Consider the following 25,702-nt stretch of genomic DNA (forward strand, 5'->3'; position numbering starts at 1 on the left):
TGGTTACCACACACACAAAACTGTTCCAATACATCTCCACAAAACAAGAATTGTGCCTTAAATGTGTTATTGACCCTTTTCCCAGAACAAACAGCCCATTCTTAAATTGTATTCTTTATTGTTTTGTTTTTATTGTTAAAGTAGTAAATAGTATCCATTAACACACATAACAAGCAATATGGCTTGCAGCCTTACCACAATTATATAAGTATAAACTACAGGGTCCATCGACTGTAGGAGGACAATTACAAGAAACATTTTTCCGAATCACATGTATTATATGACAAGTGATTAAGTCTTTCAGTTTAAGGTTCTGGCTTCAAGAAAAGAAAAGAAAAAACAGTTACGTTTGACTTCAACCAACTCCATCACTCAGCGACAGTTTGCTATGCTGCTGTGTGCATCTTTGACGTATATCACAGGCTATAAAGATTTTATTTATGATGCTTGGAAGAGTGCTGTGCATGGGTAAGGCAGTCAATACACCATATAGGGTCTACAGTATTTAAATGATCAATAAAAACAGCAAATTGGACAGCCAGGAAAAACTACAATAGTTGATTTATCAAACAGTTTAGTTTTGCTAACATTCTGTAACAGCCCCAATGGACATAAATATTAACAAAAAAAAGAAAACTTTGGGAGATGAGCTCCCTGTGTATATGTTTGCTCTGATCCATTACTACGTTCATGGTGGTCCAGTAGATCCAAAATATAATTAAAACAAAATCATAACACAAAAGAAGTTAACTCCAGGGTAGGATTATCATGAGCTTAGTTACTCACAATGCCCAATGCATGGGGTTATCTCATGATAACACCTATCATGTAATGCTTACTGAAACATATCCCTTATGCCTAAAGGCAACTTTGATCACTATGGGTGCTTTAGCTCAGGGATACACAAATCCAGTGCTCAAGGTCCAGAGTCCACCAGCTTTCATGGGTATCATGAAATAGTATTACTCTTTGGAAGGAGGTTAAATTGGTTCAAAATAAGCAATTTAGGGTGGAACATGGAGAACTGGAATTGTGCACCCTTCGAGGGTTTTTTTTTCATCATGGGGAAAATATTCTATATGCAAAGCACAGTAATAGCTGTCATTTAAATAATGTATGGCTATACGGTGGGGGACAGTGTGGATTGTTTTTATGGAAATGCAAAATAATCCACAGAAACTGTAAAGACTGCTTCATTACAGCATGTGCTACTTTGTAACTGAATTGCTACTGTTTAAAACAAATGACACATACAAATGCAGTCGTTAAAACTGTATTTTATGTGTCACATATTTTAAATAGCAGAAAAAGGGTCTACCTTTATTTTGTTACCTACCGGTACACATCAGCATGGGAGCATTACTCAGCCAAGAAACTTTACAGTACTATGACATCATTTAGTTTCAGTCTTTGAATGTGTGGAGCTAAGTCCTAAAGACTGTGATCGCCATTATTTAAAATATGCCCTAATTTAAATAGCATGTTTGTGGCTAGTACATTTTACACATCATCCTTCTTGAATCTGTAAGATACAGCTAAGGGTTAGGGAACATAACATGAACTGTAAAAGATGGCATAGCAAACCCAAGAGGAATGAGGCATGACTGCCTTCAGATCTGTAGCTACCACCAAGCTGCTAAAATCTACCCTTAAGACAGCTCACTGTCTGATAGACACAGACAGCACCAGGCAGACAGCATTGGTTACTCATATCTCTGAAGCTTCCAGATTCAAGCATGAAGAAAGACTAACTAATGTAATACCAAAGCAGTCAAAATTAATAGCTTTTTTAAAAGGTAGCAACAGAGGGGTCTATTTTAAAAAATGTCCAAAACTTTTAAGGACAGATCTGATTTTCATGACTGGGGCAAATACAGAAAATGTATATTTATATAAAGCAAGTGTTATTAATGTAGGACAATACTTATAGAGCTGGGATATTAGAGAGCTTCCAGTTCACAGTCTATAATCTGCAACAGAACTAAATTAAACAGTAATGAGAATTCCATATTCCCGTAAATGTCATGTTTTATTTGACATGGGCTGGAAACACTCTATTACTGGCAACCGAATAATTTGTTTAGTCAAGGACAGGGTATTTTTGTTTCACTTTTACATTTACACTTTGGCAAGACTCATTTATCAGGCGGGGCACAACAGCCAAATACGCCAGATAAACCAGAAAATACATACAGTGCAAGGTCAGTAAAAAGTGAGATTTTTGAAAATGTGTGTCCACCTTCAGCCACACTGTAAAAATATATATTTTTTGTGATGAATCAGCCTGGCAGCACTGCAGAATTTGTAAAGGCTTCCTACTTATTTACATGCTGTGTAATTTAATACCTGATAAAGTGGCCATTTAAGAAAAGGGTATCCCTGTTTAAGTAATAAAAACAGCATTAAAGACAGTAAATCACCGGGTGTCAAACATCCTTTCCTTCTTTTCTAACTGCTTTAAAATATTTTAAAATGGTTTAAACTATAAATATGCTAAGTCTAAAGACACCCTTTCCAATTAAAACCACTCTGTCAGGCATACACATTTAAGAGATTTAAATTGTCTACTGAGGCATTTAGAGTTTATTTCATCAGACGGTGACCCAAACGGCACATTTTAATAGAGTTCTTCACTAGCAAAACCTGTAAACCATAACTTTGATCTATGCTGAGAGTGACGAATAGTCTTAAAATAACAACAGAACCAGCTGGTTTCAGAATCATTGAAAAGAAACTTCTAGTAGAATACAAAAAATGCATTATATATTTTACATTGGATCCAGACAAAGAAGGGTCAATTAAGCACACAAGCAGGCACAGGTCTCAGCATAACAAAGAACTATGTCAAGGGTAAATGCTAAAACCATTTACATGTTTAATATCTGGTCGAATTTATTTTACAAATTAACTTTGAGATAACATTGGATAATAGAAAACACTTAATTTGCCCAAAAAAAATGATTAACCACACTTGGGTATAAAAAGCACATTTAAAAAAAACAAACTAAACCATTCCCAGAACCATAGGTATAGATGTAATTCATACAAAAGCCTCCAGAATACAAGTGAATTAGGGACTACCCTTGGGCTATAAAGCCTCAGTAATATAAGCATGTGCATTGTATATGAGTTGCCCACTTATTTCAGTACCCACATTTTCAGACTGTCACTAACATGATTTCTCCTGATGCTGTTCAACAGCCTGCTGTGTTTGTGACAGGATCCCCCTTGATCTTACATTTAAATCAATGCAGGCCTCTGGGCACAGCTTAAAATTGCATTGCTTGGCACTACAGTGTTGAATTTCTCCCAGATAAATAGCCCCACAGAAAGTTAAGCATAACCTTTTCCATCATAAACCAATTACTGCCAAGAATAGATTAAAAATAATTATTATTTTAATTGTCAAAGCACTTTGCATGGCATTGTCTTTTAACTAATATCAATATAGAATGTGTTATTAATAGTACGCAATCATGCAGACTGGGGCTAGCATGGGTTACAGACAGAGATCATGTTGAGTTTAACTAAAAGACCAGAAGTTAAGGATGAATCTATAAAAAAGGATAAATTAGAAGACATTGGTGAAATAACCTTGGGTTGTACTGTTCTATATAAACTCAAGAGCGGTGATCAGAGGATGGAAAACTAACGATGGTGTAATCTTGAGGCAAAAATTTGTTTCTATTTTTTGTTTTGTGATGAGAATAATATTTCATAAAATTAAATGACTTTAAAACAAAGAAAACATAACAGCTTCCATTTTAAAACCCCAATCAGCTACTAGTAGGTTTACTTTATAAGAATATACCCTAACTGTTTTTTTTTCTGTTAATTAGCTTTAAAAGATAAATATGCTAACATTTAGCTTATGTATTCTTGGTATTTTGGAGTGCAGTATTTTTTCTATGATCTTTGCTTTATTATTTTGTGAAGATAATTAATGTATATAATCCTAGATTACTCACAAGCATTCCGAATGGAAAATTAAACAAAGCGTTTTAAAAGAAGCCATTTATTTTTTAATTTACCCTTGGAACACAGAAGAACAAGTATGGCGCATGCTACAAGTCTGATACATCACATTTGTCAATGTACCATTCTTTTCTTTTCAACTGTTGGCTTATTCTATGGTAACAGTTTATGGAGTCTGTGCCCTGTCAAAGAGGCATCCTTGTCAGCTGCATGCAATGGTTTCCAGGACCAGTACATTTAAAGTGCTTCCTGGTAACACCTCTTTATTTCAGGATACTGTTGGTATTTTAATGATTTATTATCCAGGTTCGTGAAATGCAAGCTTGTAACACCTTTTTTCAATAGAAGAGGAGTTTACATTTGATAGTGTAGTACTTACTTTAAAATGGTTTCTGGAATAGAATTCAACTGTAATGACAATCACTCTTTGGGAAACACACGTAGATCATATCAGAGTTGGAATGACTCGACTCGAGTCATTTACAAACCGCTAACCAAGATCATGCAACAGTCTCTTGACACAGGGGTTGTACCGACAGACTGGAAAATAGCAAACGTAATACCGATCCACAGAAAGGGAGACAAACCCAAACCAGGTAACTACAGACCAATAAGCCTGAATTCTACTATATGTAACTTATGGAAACTATAATAAGATCTAAAATGGAAAATTACCTATATGGTAACAATATCCTGGGAGACAGTCAGCATGGTTTTAGGAAAGGGAGATCGTGTCTAACTAACCTGCTTGACTTTTTTAAGGATCCAATGGATAATTGCAAAGCATACGACATGGTTTATTTAGATTTCCAGAAAGTTTTTGACAAAGTCCCGCATAAAAGATTAATTCTCAAACTGAACGCTATTCCTAATCTATATTAATGATTTAGATTCTAGTATACTGGGCAGACACATGGCAAATGAAATTTAATAGAGAAAAGTGTAAAGTATGGCATGCAGGCAATAAAAATGTGCATTATAAATATCATATGGGAGATACTGAAATTGAAGAAGGGAACTATGAAAAAGACCTAGGAGTTTATGTTGACTCAGAAATGTCTTCATCTAGACAATGTGGGGAAGCTATAAAAAAAGGCCAACAAGATGCTCGGATATATTGTGAGAAGTGTTGAATATAAATCAAGGGAAGTAATGTTAAAACTTTACAATGCATTAGTAAGACCTCACCTAGAATATTGTGTTCAGTTCTGGTCACCTCGTTACAAAAAGGACATTGCTGCTCTAGAAAGAGTGCAAAGAAGAGCAACCAGAATTATCCCGGGTTTAAAAGGCATGTCGTATGCAGAGAGGCTAAAAGAATTGAATCTATTCAGTCTTGAACAAAGAAGACTACGCGGCAATCTGATTCAAACATTCAAAATCCTAAAAGGTATAGACAATGTCGACCCAGGGGACTTTTTTGACCTGAAAAAAGAAACAAGGGGTCACAAATGGAGATTAGATAAAGTGGCATTCAGAACAGAAAATAGGAGGCACTTTTTTTACACAGAGAATTGTGAGGGTCTGGAACCAACTCCCCAGTAAAGTTGTTGAAGCTGACACCCTGGGATCCTTCAAGAAGCTGCTTGATGAGATTCTGGGATCAATAAGCCACTAACAATCAAACGAGCAAGATGGGCTGAATGGCCTCCTCTCGTTTGTAAACTTTCTTATGTTCTGATGTTCTTATGAGTCCTGGCCCAAAAGTCTCCACTTGTCTCATCACAATAATATTACACGATCAGTTTTCATTATACACCTGCTTGGAAAAATCCTGCTTTCTGATTGGTTAGCTGCATTCTATCAGCCATTCGTTAATCCCACAGAACCTTTCAATGGAAATGGAAAAACTTTTGACTAATGGTCTGAAGATCAATTTCCAGAATCTGAAAAGTACTGGTACCAGTAATTAACTTTACTTAAAAAGAAAAAACGACACAGTGGAAGAACTAAATCAACTCGAACTTGAACGAAACGAAAAAAACACAATAAAAGCTTCCAAATGGGCTGTGAACATCATACAAACTGGCTTCAAGAAAAAGGTAAACCTGTCACCTTTCATTTACTTTCTCAGGAAGAACTCAACTGTCTCCTTAGGGAATTGTATGCTTCCGTAAGAAATAAAGATGAAGAGCAGTTCAGCGTTTCGAGCTTTATCAGTCTGCGAGCCGGTACAGTATCAATCACATTTTGAATGATCCGCCGTACAGCAGAAAAGTTTAGTTTAGTTTAGCGAAAGATGCTGCATTTAACACAGCTAACAATATATTCGTAGCAGTAATTAAAAAACTGAGACGAAGTGGAAATGACAAAGCAACACACTATCCCCAATAACACCTGCAGACCTCGAGAAGCTAAAAAAATCTGAAGCCCTCACCCAAACACAGCTCGGGAATTAGTGAGCAACGTATGGTTCAACATACAGCTTCATTTTGCTCGTCACGGCAGAGAAGGTCAAAGACAACTTAAACCATCTTCCTTCGTATTAATTACTATATTTACTTTTTAAATGAACACAGCAAATTAAAACATATGTTCATACAAAATATATATTCAACAACAGTAAATATCACTGCACACATTTTTTTTTACATAAAACATGTTAAGACTTATTTATGTAATTTACAAAGTGATATATGGTCATTAATGAATTAGTATAACAGGTTAATGTAATTGATATACAGAAATGTATGTAACATTTTAATAAATACATGCTATATTTACAATTAAATGTACGTTAATGTATAAAAACAAACATATTTAAACACATTTTGTTTACATTACACTGGAACAATTTTTTGTGCATAGTGATATTTACTGTTATTGAACATATTTTTTTAATTTGCTGTGTTAATTTTAAAAGTAAATAAAATTGTAATTTTAAATTCGATTTATAATAGCATTAAGGCACTCCAAGGGGTGGGTTAACATGAGATAACCGCACACTGAGGGGTTCGCGTCGGGCCTTATAACGCCCTAAGTGTTAACCCACCCCGTCGTACCTTAATGCTTTAATAACCGCAGCCCTTCTGATGTATACAAGCCCTGTCTCTTTATGAGTGAGAGGAACACGTGACAACATAGACAGCGAGAAGAGCGTCAACAGCATGGAAGATAAATCTAGTACCTGCGCTCATCAAGTTCGCCAAAACTATGGTGCAGACAGGGAGAGAAATAAGCAGTCTGCCTCCTGCCAGCACTGAGCAATGCCACATTAAAATAAACTGTGTCTAAAATAACAAATCATTTTAGGTCTTTTTTTATTATTTCTTAATATGAGTTCTAGTTAATCAAAAATCAGACAGCTACGCCATTTACAGGTTCAACAAAACACATATATACTTACCAAGTATCACTATATCTTTCCCGGTCTGCACACAGGTCTCGCGCTTCACCCATCGCCCCATCGCCCCATCGCCCTTCGCCCTTCGCCCTTCACCCTAGGCCCTAGGTCTTCACACAGCCCCAGACCAAACATGTTGACCTTCTTAAATACCTGCCTGCTAATTACAGGCAGGTGTACTTAATTAAATTAGAGCCAAGTGATTTTGATCCTGGCTCACTAAAACAATACAACAATTAAACAATTAACCACTTAAACCTATGGCTGTACAAAACAGCCACAAAACCCACATTTTCAAATGTATTTGGCAGGGATAGGAATTACCCGCCAACCACCACCAACATATAAACCCAACACTTTATTTGCAGGCAGTGCTCTAAAAAAAAAAAAGTTATTGATGTAATGACTGCTACATTTTATGGAACATTTTACAGCACTGGGAAATCAACCTGGATAGCAAGAACCGACCTACCTGTGGTTATCCATAGATTACCCCTACAAATAAACATCAAAGTCAACCCGTCAATCAAGTAAAATTTAAAAAAAGAAACAAAAGGCAATATACAGAACAACTGACTAGAGATTAATTGAAACTGGGGAACTTGTTAATCAAGCTAATGGTCAAATTCAACAGATTTTAAACCTAATACTTGTTCTAAAAAAGAAAACTGCTTAATACTTCAAACTAAAATATGCAAGATGGCTGAAAAAGAATATATAATTGATTGGCACATGCATGCCACCAAATCCAATTAGCCACTTATATGGAAGGGCCTTGCTATGCTTTTTCCTTTCTTCCCGGAACACTTTAAAAATAACTCGTCAATTCCTATCTATCCCAAAGCTTGGCGTTATTGTTAACATCATATTTAATTAAGCAAAGCGATGATTCTGGCAGGGTACTCACTTTTAGATCACATCACGTAAATATCAGGCATATTTTAGGCGCTTCCAATACCAGACTAAATCAAATAGCTAGTTCTTTTTTGTCCCTTGATAAACAATATGTCCAATGACTGGCAAGGAAAGAATTTATATCTTACCTCAATCCACTGCGTTTGCCTCCTCCTCCTCAGCCTCTACCTGCTTATTTGTCTTCATCTAATGGAGGAGGGAAGCTATCCTGCCCCCTGCCCATGGCATCCCTACAGCCAGTCTGCACTTATCTGCAAGCTAATTTATGGGAAGGGGTACCTCGAAAGGTGAGGCTAAAGGCCAAGGAATGTAGTATAAATCATGTACAAACTGCTACAGCTCTCATATACTGCATTTCAGGTTTAGGGGCCAAGCAGTACTTCACTGGCCTTTATTGCATTTCCACAGGAAATATTGTGCTAAAAGAACTGCTCCCTTTTTTCTCCATTGAATTTAGTTCAGATTTGTAGCTAAACTAAGCTCAGCTAAACTAAGCCTACCTAAAGCACTGATCAAATTGGATGTGTGTACTGCATGTGTTCGTGCATATTCTGTAAGTAGCAATCCACTACAGGTTGTGAGATTACATAAAATCTACTTGCTACTCTGGATACCCAGGGAACCTAAGATAAGAACTCTAGCTGACTTTGACAAAGATGGGATAAGATTGGCAGGACAGGTCATAGGTACCTGCTACCAATTTTCCTATCCACAGGGACAGTCTATGCCAGACAAAATAAGTATCATACAAAAAATAGCTATCAATCAAAAGTCAAGTCAGTGTATTGTATTGAACCACAGATCCAATAACAAATATATAATTACATTGTACTTTCTATTAATTACCTTAAACATAATGGGGGTGTTGCAACCCCTTATAATAAAGAGCAAATATTTCCTGCTGTTACAGAAACGGCACCATGTTTTACAAAGCCTCTTTTTCAGCATAACAAATTTGCTGCCCAGTGCTGGAATGAACGCCTTCAGCATTTGTAGCAGGAAAAACATGCATCTCAAGTTAATTTATACAGATACAATGAATAGGGTTAAGAAACTGTCCAATGCTAGCATTCTAAATGTGTGATTAAGGCCGAGGTGTTCATGTACTTTAGAAATGAATACACTATGTTAGCAATGCTGTCAGAGAGCGTCTTCGTATTATTACCAAGCCTGAATAATAAGAAAACGCTTCACTGCACACGGTTTAACTAACTGCTAAAATGAGTACTAAAAATCAGATTTAGGGCTCAGAACAGTCAAGATGCAGCATAATCTGCTAAAGATTAAAATATTGCACTAAATTAAATCAGAACGCAAAGCAATTAGCAAGGATAAAAATGACGTTAATGAAGCTGCAGAGCTTGTTAGGTCATTTTCATTATATATGTTAAGCTTTGGCTTGGGGCAGAATATCCCAAGGAAGAAAAAGGTGAAAATGAAACTAAATGATTAATAAGAAAACCAAATGACCTGTTTCTATGAATTTTAATTATCGTTATGAAAGTATGCTAGAAAGACTATACTGCACCTGCAAACAGACTTGCAGTATATTTTGTATTACAGAATACTGTACATGTCTAAAGGGTTATTTGAAGGACATACCATTTATACAAAAATGTGTACTGTATATTACAGTCATTGCAGGGGAGGGTTGTTTTGTTTTGTTCAACACCTAATATTACATTCTTGCTATCCTTTAGTTAAAAAAAAAAGGTCATAGCCTCTACCAGTTTGTTCCAGTATCAAAGTAAGACTGCAGTCGGTCTCATCTACAGTACTATCTGAAACCAGACATTTCACAACAGTCAATGGAAATTAACAAATCTGATTCAACTTTCAAGTCAATCCCAGTGGCAGATGAAAACATGGCTTTAGTAGCTGACATCTTCTTGGGCTGCTACTGATGTTTCTTAATTAGCAGAGGTAACATTGTTGCTTAGAGCATATAAAATGTAATTCCTGCATAACAGTGTTTGAATTTATACTGCGTAAAAAGGTTTCCAATGAATCCTACTTTAGCCTCTGCCCTTGCATCCTGAAGAATGACATGCAAATGGAGTGCAAAGGCTCTACAGAGTGTCTGATTGTTCTCTGACTCAGCTGCTTTGGTAATTCCCAATTTTAACTGAATTCTTCTTAAATGTTGCAGCTTCAACCCCTTTGACACCAACAGTGGAGGAATGGACAATGGGGTTGTGAACATTGAGTAGAAACAGTTATCAAAAAGAATCCAGGCGATCTCTATAAAATATTTCTTCTCAGATACAGGGGTCTCAAATACTTTGCAAATCAAACAATACACAACAGGGTAGAAGATAAAAGGATGATACAGAATATATTTTAAATAAAGAAACACTCCAGTTCTGAGATCTTGTAAATAAAATACATAGAAAAAAAGTATTAGAAAGAAAAGTAATACAGGAAAGAAATGCATTACTCGTATTTGGTCAACAGAATGATTTTGAAAAGGCAACTCCTCCCTTTGAACATTTTTAAATGAACTTCTTAGGGATGTGTAAAGACTTTAAATGATAAGATTAATCAGCGCTTTGCAATTTTTTTTTTTTAAAACAGTAAAGAAATATCTTTTATAGCTGCACTGTGTGGTGCTGTAATGGAGAAATAAATATTTAGATTTACACTATGTAATCTCTATGTGATCTCACAATTAAAATATATCTATTATATTCAATTTCCACCTGTAAACAGCAAGTTGGAATTTGTATGCATTTTAAGGAAACCATTCAAGGCATTTACTAAGTGTTTCCAAACTGTGTATAATATTTGGAGAACGCTCGTTTAGCTTCATAGTTCCGACTCTCTGGAACTCTCTCCCAGCTTTGGTGCGTGATGCTCCCACCATCGTTCGCTTTAAATCAACTCTCAAGAAACATTTGTTCGCTCTTGCTTTCCATGCTCTTTAAGCCTGATATCTGTTATTATCTGTTGTGTCTTTTCTACTTCTGGTTTTTCTTGATCTTATTCTCATGATTCTATATGACATACACATACTGTTAGGTCTCTGCTCCTTCTGATCTTTCACTGCATCTTCTTATGATTCTATATGACATACTTTGAACAGTCTGGCTGTAGTGGTGATGTCAGACCAGGAAATGGAAGGACACAGAGTGGTGAGTGAATTGTGAATTGCACTGTTGCTCCGGTTTATTACAAAATAAAAAGGGTTAACAAGACAAAAACACTTTGTAAAATAAAACGGCATAGTAGCCAAAAAAAGACAAACAAAACAAACAGACACTAACAAACAAACACTGGACAAAACAACAAACAAGTATCGTGCTGGTTCCACTCCCAACGCGCATAGCAATTGTTATTATTTATTATTATTTTCTATCTATCTATCTATCTATCTATCTCTCTCTCTCTCTCTCTCTCTCTCCCTTGAGCACACAACCTCGAGTGAGTGAAACTGACTGTTTTTATGCAGCTGTACCGAGACTCAATTGCTAATCAATCATTCAATTGGAATCTAGGTACATCTGCACGTGAACTAATTGTGCTCCCTGTGCTTCCATCCTAATACCCACTTTAATCTGCACGTGGACTGTGCATTTCCCCGTGTCTAAATACAAATATACACTTTACATTACCTATGCTACATAACCCACACTCTGTGCACCACTTCAATATTATTATTAATTTCTTAGCAGACGCCCTTATCCAGGGTGACTTACAATTGTTACAAGATATCACATTATTTTTACATACAATTACCCATTTTTACTGGCGCAATCTAGGTAAAGTACCTTGCTCAAGGGTACAGCAGCAGTGTCCTCACCTGGGATTGAACCCACAACCACTGCTACCCTCCACACTGCTGCCCAATAATACATATAACAGAGGTCATAAACAGGATTCTAAATTAATCTGTGTCGAAGCACAGTCTTTTTTTGACAATGAAAATAAAGATCTGCCAGGTAAAATAATCCCAGAATTAATTGATTTAATATAAAAAAAAAAAATTGTATTGCTATTTATTTTAAATATATATATATATATATATATATATATATATATATATATATATATATATATATATATATATATATATGTGTGTGTGTGTGATATAAACAGAATACTGAATGATCATAGGAAGACAAAAATCCCTATGAACGGAACAAAGAATCTCACCACAGATTCATGTTTGAAGAGCCCAGAAACCACTTGTGCCCAGTAGCTTCACTGGAGAAGTACCTATGAAAACTTCCAGAAAATCAGCCTGCCTCTTCATCCCAACAAAGCAAAACAAAGTACCTTAAACTCTTACGCTGTATGGTATATGTTAGAGCATTGGTACTCAGACTTCAGCAACTCAGGAGCCAAATTTGCATTCAACATCAACCAAAAGAGCCACATGACTACTGCATGCCCTGCACGCCCCACCCCACCATCTGTAGGTTTCGGGGAACATTGAAATAATCCTTCTGGCTAATTGTAAGATTTTTAGAAGATGGTTAACTAATTTCCAAAAGTCCACATCTTTATTTTGACGGAATTGTCGTGCCAATTCATCAGAGCTCTTTAATTCCTCAAACTCCATCAACAGATCCACAGGTCCTAGTTGTGAGCAGTTTTCTTCCATTTCATCCATCTCAGTTAAGAAATGATTGTTCACCAGGAGCAAAAGTTTGTCATGGTTCTTAAAATCACTGAATCTGGCAGTATAATTTTCATTCAGCTCAGCCAACACATCGCAGAAATGCTGTTGACTCGAGGGGGCAGCATTCGGGTTTTCCCTCATCACTTTCTGCACGCTTGAAAAAAGACGGTAATCGCCTTTGCTGACACTGCTGTGAAGTAACTGCAATTTAGCTGAAAATGTTTTGACAGCAGTGTAAAGTTCATAAACAGTCTTATTATTGCCATTTAAGTGCTGAGTAATGTCGCACAGAAATGCAACAGCAAGCATCCATTCCTTGTCATCTAAGTAAGGAAATCGTTCGGTTTCTCCTTTTCCAATAATGAACAATTTTAATGGTTCAAAAACATCCATAAAATGGGCAAGAATGCGTCCTCTTGAAGGCCATTTTATTTCAGTGTGCAAAACCAAATCCCCGTACTGGGTGTCAAATTCATCACACAAAAGCTTAAATTGCTGGTGGTTCCTTGCTCGGGCCCTGACATAATTTACCAATCCGATTACATCCGCCATCACGTCATTTAGAGAACAAAATTTAGCAAATAATGCTTGCAGGTGTACAATGCAATGATATGAAAAAATATCATTCTCTGCACCATCTGTTTTCAGTGCTTATTTCAATAAAGCTACAGCCCTGCTTTTCTTACCTAGCATAGCAGGAGCGCCGTCGGTTGTGATTGTAATTTTTTCAAGTTGTATGTTGAACTTATTCAAGGTATTGAACGCAGCGATTTTTATTTCCTCTCCAGTTGTCCAATTAGTGGCAACATTCAAATGAATCTCTTTGAAGAAAAATGAACTGACACACAACTAAGCCAGGTTTTTATAGTTATTTAGTCTTTTTATATATATACAGTATATATATATATATATATATATATATATATATATATATAAATCATTTATTGAAACAAAAAAAATGCAAATGTTTTACCTGAATATTATTTATTTTAGTTCATAGGGATTATTTTCTGATGTGGAAGGTTACCTTCAAAATGTTAATAAATCTTTAGAAACTATATACATTTCTCCTTTCTTTTTTTTTAAACGTTTATAAATCAATTTTATAAAAGCCATAAGGCACAAGGGCATGGGTTGTGCTGGATATTGTCATTGTTTGGTTTGTTGCAGTCAAAAAGTGATAATATCCAGCACAGCCCATGCCTTTTCATGCCTTAATGCTTAAATATATTTTCAAGGAATACAATATTTATAAGATATAAAAAAAATGCCATCAAGAAACTGCATGCGCTCTATAGCCTGGAGGTTGCTAGTTTGGGTCCAGTCTATTCCACTGCTGACCATGGACAGGAGTTCCCAGGGGGCGGCGCACAATTGGCCAAGCGCCGCCCGGGTGGGGAGGGTCTAGGTCGGCCAGGGTGTCCTCGGCTCACCGTGCACCAGACACCTCTGTAGACTGGCCGGGTGCCTGCGGGCCTGCTACCTGGAGCTGCATGGTCCTCCGACGCTGTAGCTCCGAGGTGGTTGCAAAGTGATTCCAAATTAAACAAACAAAAATCAAACAAACTGCATACTCAGATCAATAATTGTACTGCTATAATCTATATGGACAGCTCCACTATATCCCACTAGAGATCTAGGGATAACAATTGGTTTCAGAAGCCTTTAAATTCAAAATCTGTTGTTTTGGTTTCTACCTGGCCACATCAATTGTCATTAATAATACAAGGGTTAAGCAGCTGTGCCTTCATTACTGCCTCGTGAAGTTAAAGCATTTGACCAAAAATTAATAAGAGGTTTTTAAATACAGTATTCTCAAACCTTGAATATTGCACCAAGCAAGAATGAATTATAAGTTTCCACACAGCACTTCAAACACATTGTCTTCACCAAACCAACACAGAGCAGTTAGTGGCAGGATTAAAGAAAAAGTGGTATACCTGCTAATCAAGGGATGTAAGCTAAACAGCTGAGATCAGTGGCTCATTTTAAAACATATAAAGCAAGATCATTACTCGCCAAACTCAAACTGGACAGACCAGTGCAGTGTAAAGCAATTTTATCATCTAAACAGCTATTTTGGCAGGTGGGCTAAAATGAGATGGTAATTCTAGTTGTCTGAATACTAACTAGTTCATATTTGGCTGTATTCCCAGTGAAAAGGAGCATTAAATGATAGGACTGCTATTACTGCCCACATTCCTACCAGAGAAAATTTAAACAGAAGAGTTAATTCTTGTTAAGAACCCCCCTCTTGCCACTATCAGTGTATGAGCCCATAGTTTCAACCAGTTCTAAATTTAAAAAAAAATAATCAATCTTGCCACAGATGCGCCTCAATCATTCAGCATCCCCTGCATTCATACTTTCTCTTTCATGTGTTTTACATACCCACATTTTAACTCACAATTTAATAGTAATTTAATTCTGTTTCAGGTTTTAGAAAATCTATGTACTTTTTTTTTGTTTGTTTTTGTTTGTCTTTTTTTTACTTTTTGATTTTTTTTTTTTAACTAGCCTTACATTAATGACACATACAGTTCGCTGTATATATGTGTGTGTGTAATACTGTGTATATTGCTTAATATAAAACAGCATCACTTCAAAAAGAAACAAATCCATGCAGTGTCTTTCCAAGTCAGTACTCATACCGTCATAAATCCATCCAGCAAACCTGAGTCTGGTTTGGGAGGCGCTTGGAGCCGCTCCATCGACCACTTCTCAATTATTGAAGCTACTTGGGTGTTTTCAGTGTTTAAGATTCGGAATCCTGTCATGTTAACACCACTGTAGCGATAAGGCTCCACATCCAGGGCAAAGAGGTCCTGTAAGAGATGGTGTAAAAGCAAGTTGTGTCTGCTGATTCTTAATTAAGTGCTGGAAATACCCAGGGGACACAATTGTATCTCAGTAAACTCTATCTGAAATGCTGCAAGGAAGTGTTAGTTAAGGGGCAGATAAACATTTCAGTGGTATGTTATCCTTTCCTTAGTCTTTAATGTGACATTTCCTATATGCTAGTCTGTCCATTATATAAATAGAGATAACCCATGCATTCAAACAAGGACAAAGGATGATATTGTTCACAGCTTGCTGATAGTTATGTATATATATACATATATCATTTGTAATTGTATATAATTCATAATTGTGTATAGGAAAACATTTTAGAACCTTAAATAAACCTTATTTAATTTTATAAACAAAGATCAGTTAAACACAATACAATGTATTTTAAGTTAAATAATGTATAATATAATCACAATATGGTGACTAATTGACGCTACACTGTACATTCATTTGCCGATGTCAACTGTCTTAGGACTGCTGAGATCTCGCAAATATCCACATTTTCTAATGGCACTACATATTTACAGTTATGATACATGTCTCAAAGTTTATTTTGATGGTTTAGGGAAGTTAAATAATGTATAATATATTGTAACTATGCATGTAAGCTGTATAGAAAATCAGGTTAATTGTCTGCAATTATAAATATAACCATTATTTAGAAAATATATATATTTTATCTTTATATTATCTTCCATCATTTGAAAAATAAAACATGTATTTATAAGGATTGATCTAGTTTTTTTTAAAATGCGTTTAAAAAAATAAAACAAATAGATAACAGGAATTCAAGAACAAAGAGGCGTTTCATTTAAAAATAATTTCCACTCCTATTTCACTTGAATATGTGTGAAATACAATTCTCATTTTTCTCACCTATCTTTTATGTCTTAGAGGATAAGACAGCATGTTGGAAAGTGTTTGCAACAAAAGGGAACCTGTTAGCGAAAGAGGTTTTACACCACAGTATGAGCTTGTTTTATTTATATGTGTCATAAGGATTGGGTGCAGAGAATAACAAAAAACTCTGTCCAGGATGGAAGATAACCTTTAGTAGAGCACTGGATAGTTGTAATTATTATTATTATTATTATTATTATTATTATTATTATTATTATTATTATTATTATTATTATTATTAAAGGAGCTTTCCAAAACAGTAAGACAAAAAAGTATCTTTGGTTAGGTGGCTCTGACAGTACCTCACAATATGGTGACTAATTGACGCTACACTGTACATTCATTTGTCAACTGTCTTAGGACTGCTGAGATCTCGCAAATATCCACATTTTCTAATGGCACTACATATTTACAGTTATGATACATGTCTCAAAGTTTATTTTGATGGTTTAGGGAAGCTAGTGGAAGGATATTTTGGTGGCAAATGTGGTCTGTAAATGCATTTGTGAAAATAATTTTCTGATGGTTGTTTTTTTTTTTTAGATAAGAATGTGGTTATTATTATTATTATTATTATTTATTTCTTAGCAGACGCCCTTATCCAGGGCGACTTACAATTGTTACAAGATATCACATTATACATTATTTCACATTATACAGATATCACATTATTTTTACATACAATTACCCATTTATACAGTTGAGTTTTTACTGGAGCAATCTAGGTAAAGTACCTTGCTCAAGGGTACAACAGCAGTGTCCCCCACTGGGGATTGAACCCACAACCCTCCGGTCAAGAGTCCAGAGCCCTAACCACTACTCCATGCTATGCTATATAATAAATAATCACTTAATTAAAGCAATTATCTCATGCTGCAATTTTAGGAGGAGGTCTAAAATCAAGAACAGTAGGGGTGTGAAAGCAGCATACATTTTTAGGTTCATACCGTACAGCATGGAGCAATTTTTATAAACAGAACGGGAATCGTTTCACTCAGAGAGTAACACTGCTCAATTTAAATCTAAATAATATAATTGTATAAATCGCTTACCAGTGTTGTGAAAATGTAATGGTAATATTCTGTCATCATTCCCATAGCTAATGCCTATAAAAAAAAAAAAGACGATAAGCTTTTAGTAATTTGGCTCACACCCACATAACACCTAACAAAGGAAAGCACAACATAACAGTGATAAGGCAATGGCATTAAAACAAGTCTCAAATTAACCTGAATAAATTCAATTACAGCACTTTATTGAAATGTATACGTCAGATAAAAGGAAGTGTTAGGTGAGAACTTTCATTCTTACATGTTTATCTTTCACATTTTACATCCAGGCTGACTGTTTTAATTTAAACTATGGACATTGTATATAACATGATATACCATACATGGAGCAACCTACAGTACAGTACCTGAAAACCTACAGAAAATGTCATCAGTGAAGTGCCATGTAGAAAAAGTTTATACATGGTCTAGTCAACTGGAAAGATAACCCTAATGTTATTAATGTCTTTTAAAAAAGTACTTGGCTCCAAGGTTTGTATCGGCTCTATTTCTGCTCCAAACGCCTTTATAATTTGCCAAAGCATTACTCAGTGAAACAGGATAATGCCACAAAGCTCCAGGCAACCTCACAATGGTTCACACCCACTCGTATCTGAGTCAGTTTGAAAAGATCAAAATATTGAAAAAAGTCACTATCTTTATACATTCAATGTGGTTGGATATTTTGACATTTACATTTTTGATGCTACAATATATAAATAATCGGCATGATTGTTAACTTGGGAGGAAATCCATTTTCTCACCCATACACTAATGAACACTCTATTGCCAAGTTTTCCAGATGATACTAACATTAATCGTTCACTAGCTAAAATTGACAGATTAATTTAAACCTGTGTGCACAATAAACAAGGATTTCTAACTCTATTTATACTTTGCTGTCTGCTCCAATAGGGAGGGTAATTATTATGGGGTAGTGGAGTAATTGTTATTATTATGGTACTATGAATTTGAGCTGTTTTCTTTTCGTTATCATAACTATGTATTTGTTTGGAAGGAACCGTTGTATTCTGTTTGAGGAGATAAATTAAAGTTATTTATAAAACTCAATTGCAAATTGCTCCCTTCTGTAAATGCTATATTATTTATTTATATTGTTGTCTTTTTCCGTTTTTGTGTTTGTTTGTTTTCCTTCCTTTCTCTATACCTGCCCAGGGACTGTCAATGAAAATGAGCTCATAGCTAAATCTGGGTGCAATGCATCTTATGATATGTCATACATGTTAAAAATTGTACATTGTCCCTGTCAAATAAATACATACATTTTAAAAAATACACGGTTTTCTTTACAAGAAAAAAAGACAGAAACCACTGTAAAATGTCTTGTTTCCCCAGGTTTCTCACTCTGTTTACAATCATTTGTAATGGTCCTCTGAGTTAGTTAACATTCCTGTCCAAGTTGACAATCCGCACACATTTGCCTATAGACCACGAGCCAAGGGATCTTATTATTAGATCTCAACAGCCAAGGCCATCAATCTCAATGTCATCTAGTGTAAAAACAATTTATAGGCCAGACGAGTAGAAAGGGATCTTTTAAATTCAATTCTTTAAATTTCCTTTAACCAAACACAAAATAAAAGAAGGAATTAGCTGTACACGACGGCGGAATTATCTGTTCATTTGAAGACTGAGTTCATGTTGAGAAAAAGTAAAACCTGACTGGCAAATAAAATCTGCTTAAAAAAGTTGACAGTGACTCATCTATTGTCTGGACTCTAAATAGAAGATACCATGATACCATAGTGTACCATGGTAAGTGCTGTGGTAAACTATGGTAAACTTTCTTATTGGAGGGCCACACGACCAAGGGCAGTCTGACCTGTGGCAGTCAGATCGAGGACAGGTAGAGCGAGGGCCTTTTCCAAATCTCTCCCAGTGGCTACTAGAGGCCTCATTCCAACTCTTAACATTAGCTGTATTTAAGTAACATTATAAAAGTGGTGTTGTTTTAATTAGGTGATCTACTGTTTGTTAAATTGAATAGAGGTTGATTTGCAATTTGATTGGTTTCCGCACAGAGTTTTATAGTTGTGTGATCCTATTGAAGTGCATTGAAAATATTGTATTGCTTAAGTATTGTCTTTAGCGCAGTTTAGTATAATAGACAGCTAGCCTATTTGTGCACCCCCACGTAGCGGCAGCCAACAGAAGAGCCTCTCTACCAAAGAGCCGGGAGTCCAGCGAGGAGAGACCTGCGAGGAGAGGCTGTTGGAGAAAATCCGAACCTAGCAGCGCTTTGGAAGACGCCAACTACTAGACTGATCTGTACCGTCCCCCCACCGCTCCTGCTCCCACTACTACTGTACCTATCTGTCTCACCTGTCCTGCTATGACTGTCTCTCACATCCCTGTTATTCTGTCCTCTCACTCCCGTCCTCTGTTCTCTCTCCACCACTGCTCCCCTAACCTCTCTAACCTCATTCCTCTGCCTCTCCCCCCACCCACTCTCTCCCCTCCTGCACTCTCTCTGGTGCCCTCTGGAACTGTCACTCTTCTGCTAACAAAGCTAATTTCATCAATACCTTTGCCTCCCACCTTTTTCTCGATCTCCTTGCTCTCACTGAAACCTGTCTCTCTCCTGATAACACTGTAACTCCTGCCGCCCTGTCCTCTCTACACCCTGTCCCATACTCCACGTCTCACTGTCTTCTCCTCTCTCCCTTCTTACTCTTTTCTGTCCCCTCTGACCTCTCCTCACTCTCTGTTAACACCTTTGGATTTCACGCTGTCCAACTAACCTCTCAGTGTCAACTGCTAATTGTACTGTACCATTACCCTGGACCTCTCGCTCACTTTCTCGATGAACCTGACTATCTCCTCTCCTCCCTCCCCTCTTTGTCTACCCCAACTGTCCTGTTAGGTGATTTGAATATCCATTTCTCCAACCCCACCCACTCTGCCTGATTCCTTTCTCTTCTTCACTTCTTCAACTTCTCTCTCTCTCCATTTCCTACCTACAAAGCTGGCTGTCAACTGGACCTCACCTTCTCCAGGGCCTGCTGCCCCTCTACCCGCTCTGTCACCCCCCTGGACCTCTCTGATCAGTATTTAATCTATTTTTCTCTGTCTCTCCCCTTTCTCCCTACTCCACCTATCCCCACAGTAACCTCCCACCGTAACCTCCGCTGTCTATCCCTATCTGTCCTTGCCTCCACCTCCCTCCTATCGACTCCTTCTCCCAACTCTCTGTAGACTCTGCTACCTCCACCCTCTTCTCCTCCCTCGACTCCTCTGTCCCCTCACCTCCCGACCTGCCCCCCCCCCCAACCCTGGCTCACCTCTGTGCTCCGATCAGCAAGAACAGAACTGTGCTCTGCTGAAAAGAAATGGAAGAGAACCAAACTCCTTGCTTCCCTAGACCTTTACCGCTCCCTCCTCTCCTCCTTCTCCTCTACTCTCCTCTACTAAAGGCTCCTATTCCCAATCTATTATCCAATCCTCCACTAGCAACCCCCAGAAACAATTCTCTAGCTTCTCCTCCCTCCTCAACCCTCCCCTCCTCCTCCCTCCTCTATTTCCTCTAATGACTTTGGCTCTTTCTCCTCTAAAATCTCTGATATCCGCAAACTCTTTAACACCTCTCCCTCCCCCCATCCCCTCCCGCACCCAACACCCTCTGTCTCCCCTACTAACTCACCCTCCTTCTCCTCCTTCTCTCTCCTCTCAGACTCTGACCTCTCCTCCCTCCTCCAGGGCCACAAACCCACCACGTGCGCCCTGGACCCCCTCCCCACTCACCTCTTTCAAGCTGCTGCTCCTGCTCTACTCCCCTTCATCTCCTCCCTTCTCAATACCTCTCTCCTCTCTGGCCTCTTTCCCTCCAAACAAGCCTTCAAACAAGCCTGTATCATCCCCCCTCAAAAAACCTACCCTCAACCTCACCTCCCTCCTGTCTCCCTCTTACCCTTCCTCTCTAAAACCCTCGAGCAGGCAGTACACCACCAGCTCTCTACTTTCCTGTCTAACCACTCTCTGCTCGACCCTCTCCAATCTGGTTTCCGCTCCTTTCACTCCACTGAAACTGCTCTCCTAAACTCCTAGCTCACTAAACTTTGCCCGTGCTGCCTCTCTCTCCTCTGTCCTAATCCTTCTTGATCTCTCTGCTGCTTTTGACACTGTTGATCACTCTATTCTCCTTTCCTCTCTCGCTGACCTGGGAATCTCTGGCACTGCTCTGGCCTGGTTCTCCTCCTAACCTGGTGTGGCTCAACCTCCACACCAAACCCTCTCTCAAGAGGAGTCCCCCAAGGATCAGTCTTGGGTCCTCTCCTGTTCTCTCTCTACACCCGCTCCCTGGGTCCCCTCATCGCATCCTATGGTTTCTCATACCATTTCTATGCTGATGATGCTCAGATCTTCCTCTCCTTCCCCCACTGTAACCTTACCATCCCCTCTCGTATCTGTACATGTCTGTCTGCTATCTCCTCCTGGATGCACACGCATCATCTCAAACTCAACCTCTCTAAAACTGACCTCCTTTTCTTCCCCTCATCTTCTCCCTCCTCTGATCTCTCTATCTCCATTCCTCTAGAATCTACCACGCTCTCTCCCTCCTCCTCAGCCAAGAACCTCGGAGTAACCCTGGACCCCTGCCTCTCCTACTCCCAGCACATCTCCACTCTAGCATGCACCTGCTGATTCTTCCTGAGTAACATACAAAGAATTCAACCTTTCCTCACCAACTACTCCACACAACTCCTCATCTAGGCCCTGGTACTCTCCTGCCTAGACTACTGCAACTCCCTCCTGGCCAACTTCCCTGCATCCGCCACCCGTCCGCTCCAGCTCATCCAGAACTCCGCTGCTCGCCTGGTGTTCTTTCTGCCTTGCTTCTCCCATGCTACTCCACTGCTCTGCTCAATCCACTGGCTCCCAATCACCGCTCACATCCAGTTCAAGACTCTTGTACTTGCCTACCGATGCCTTGACCAGACTGCACCCAGCTACCTCCAGACCCTCATCTCTCCCTACACCCCCACTGACCTCTCCACCCCGCCTGCACTAGAAGACTGGCTGTACCTCCTCTACGCTCCCCTGCCTCCAGAGCCCACTCCTTTTCCACCCTCGCCCCACAGTGGGGGAATGACTTTCCTTTGGATGTCAGGACTGCCCAGTCCCTGACCACCTTCCGGCTCCTCCTCAAGACACACCTCTTCAGACAACACCTGTAAAACTCAACTTTCCGGGCAGAAAGTCAAGTTCTGTTTTTAATGGTAATGTGTTTTTTAAATTTATTTTATTTGAAGAAATGTAAATCTTAATTTCAAATACTTTTTAGATTGTGAGTTTCAATTAGGCCGTGGGAAAAAAAATGGATATTGTATTTTATAATATTACTTAATTAAAAGCATTCATGTTTCTTGCCCAAAGGCATTTTTTTAAATATTAAAAATAACATGATTCAACCAAGCAGTTATGAGCCTTTTATCAATTGCAAAAAAGGAAGTTAAATAATGAAGATCACCTATCATTAATGACTATCTGAATCCTTGCCTCTAATAAGTCATCGTAAAAAAGCAGTGTAATTCCTTGTAATAAGAAGGTATAGATGCACTTGAAAGTACTGTGAAGCCATTTACTGCTCACTTTCTGGTGTTTAATCCAGACCCACATTTGCAATTACTGTATTGAAAGAAATATTGGTAACAGTTTAGATTACAGGGTGTAATTGCCACTTTATTAAAGTAATGCAAGGTATTGACAGGTGGAATTAGGGAAGATATACTATATTACTGTAACCCTAAAGTTATCGGTTGAGAACTGTAACCTGTGATAAAGAAGGTACCATATAGAAGTACTCTAATACCCCCACATTTTCCTAAATAGAGAAGCACGACTATAGCCTGGTCCTTACAAGGACATTTATAACTATGTAATATCACGATAACTGGGTAATTACCAATGTTTTCTTACATGGTAAATACTGGTGGAATAGTGTATAATTACATATTAATTACCTGTGCAATGGTGTTACCATGTAATTACATCAGGTAACAATGTTTCTCACAAGGTCGTTTCCGTGTTACCAGGTAAGAGCAGGTACTTACCCTGTTATTATTTCTATAAATGTATTCCTAATCAGATGTGTGTGCACATCACTGTACGGTGTGTTTATTTCTAACCATTGGGAAGGAAGCAGTACATTGGTATAAATAGTCATGGCTACACAAATCATTTTTGCTACAAAAATACATAGCAAAAGTAAGGTTTTTTCTGCCTATTTGTAATGTATTTATTATATTACTAATAAGATTTTGGTTTGATTTTAGTACTGACCAACTGATTTTGTCTCTAGCATTTCACACAGATGCATTCCCTTACCAGTGTTGACCTCATCCTTAAATAGATATTCTGGGGGCATACTGGGGCCATATCTGAAGTATAGACAAATACAAGTTGGTATGGTACAAACGTTGGGCTGTCTGTTGCACAGATGCTGCTTGAAAGGTAGATGGGAGCTGTAATAATAAGCTCTGACTGACCATGATGAATAGAAACACATTTCTTTTTTTATATTGCTTTTGTATAACTGAACACAATGAATGAAGTTTCACATTTTTCTTAAATCCCACTTTATGGTATAGTATCATGCCACAGAGCAACTGTTAAAACCTGTGATAATAGAACTGCTGGTATATTTGTATGCCAGTGGCAAGAACATGTAATTTTGGGGTTACATCAGGTTGTCTGTTCACATTCAAATCTATGAAGGTTTTATTCCAGTACAATAGGCATGCAAGTTAAGGTACAAATAAACAAACATCATAAACACAATTCCAAATAATCACCTGCTTTAATATACCAGCTGCCATTTCATGACCACAGTCAAATATTACATGGAACTCTTTTCCTCTTTTCATTTCCTTCAGCAAAGGCTTGGCATCCTTTGTGTCCGCTGGTAACTGCCGGATTTTCAATCGAATGTTGTAGCGCGATGGGGCCTTGATGAGCTCTTGTAATCGAATGAGACCTTGTGAGATTAAAAAAAGAAAGATAGCAAATGTAAAAAAAAAAAAAAAACATACGTGACCTTGTAAAGAAATGGCTTATCACAACATCTGCAATTTGCAGACTTCAATCCCTCTAGTCAAGTACACAGGGTAATATAATACATAGCTCCCTGCACCTTCTGAGCTGTGGTGACAATTTGCGGTCTCCAAAGAATAAGGACTATCTGCCAGTTTACACAGCCATGGTTAGGGTTCAGGAACTCTCAATTTCTTACAACCATCTGTAAAAACCTACAGGACTTTTTTTCTTAAATCATATCACGTGATTCCATTTGAATAATTAAGCTATGGTTACATTAATTTGATTATTTGGAATATAAGCCATTTATTTGAATGCCTTGATTTAAACATGAGAAATACCATTGCAATGCTATAACTGTTTTGATATTGTGCTTTCCACTGGTACATAACATACAATGATTGAGTTATTATAAGGATACAACTATTGAACGCAGTCAATGTAATGTATTCAATTAGCCAGTGACAGTGTTATTCCATATTTAGATAATGGGGTATATTCTTTGATCTCTCTATTCTTCCTGCTGGGGTGTTCTTCCCAGGAGTGATTTCATCACTACCATACAAATACGGTGGAAAGAGGTCATTATTAGCATGTTTGCAGTGATTGTAGCTAACAAAATAATTCCACACATCTTACCTGCTGTGCACTTCAATTATTTATACAGGGCTCAAATGGGCCGTTATGAAAGAAACATGTTAAAGTAAACATGTATTTTTTTATTTTATTTTAAAACATGATCTGGTTACTGCACAGGTAACAGCTTTCCAGAGAGTAAGACATGGAAAGTGAAAATTTCTCCGATGACTATATTTGCCATAACACGTCTCTTTAAAAACTGTAAGTTTGAGACCTATTTGTTGTTATTTACAGATCATTAAAATAGTTCTCCTCAACCCGTTGAGTGCCAGCTGCAGGTGCATGTCAATATCTAAAAACCTGCAAACTTGCAAGCATTGGACCATTTCCCCAGAAATCACTGCAACACAAATAGAA

At 37.6% G+C, this 25,702-nt stretch overlaps 1 protein-coding gene across 4 annotated transcripts in view; it reads right to left on the reverse strand.

The window, feature by feature from the left end:
* The window catches only part of LOC117402639 (glutamate receptor ionotropic, kainate 2), a 211,012-nt gene that overhangs the window by 114,618 nt on the left and 70,692 nt on the right, over positions 1-25,702 (reverse strand). For all 4 annotated transcript variants that reach the window (XR_009328750.1, XM_034003986.3, XM_059024630.1 and 1 more), the window contains 3 exons: positions 24,466-24,647; positions 17,657-17,710; positions 15,506-15,679 (listed from right to left, as the gene is read on the reverse strand). Coding sequence is in view for 3 of the 4 variants with exons in the window: in XM_034003986.3 (XP_033859877.1) it covers positions 15,506-15,679; positions 17,657-17,710; positions 24,466-24,647 (410 nt within the window). In the remaining variant the exon portion in view is untranslated. The remainder of the gene's footprint in view (positions 1-15,505; positions 15,680-17,656; positions 17,711-24,465; positions 24,648-25,702) is intronic.

The sequence above is a fragment of the Acipenser ruthenus genome, chromosome 5 (genome assembly GCF_902713425.1).
Source record: "Acipenser ruthenus chromosome 5, fAciRut3.2 maternal haplotype, whole genome shotgun sequence".
In the NCBI taxonomy this organism is placed as follows: Eukaryota; Metazoa; Chordata; class Actinopteri; order Acipenseriformes; family Acipenseridae; genus Acipenser; species Acipenser ruthenus.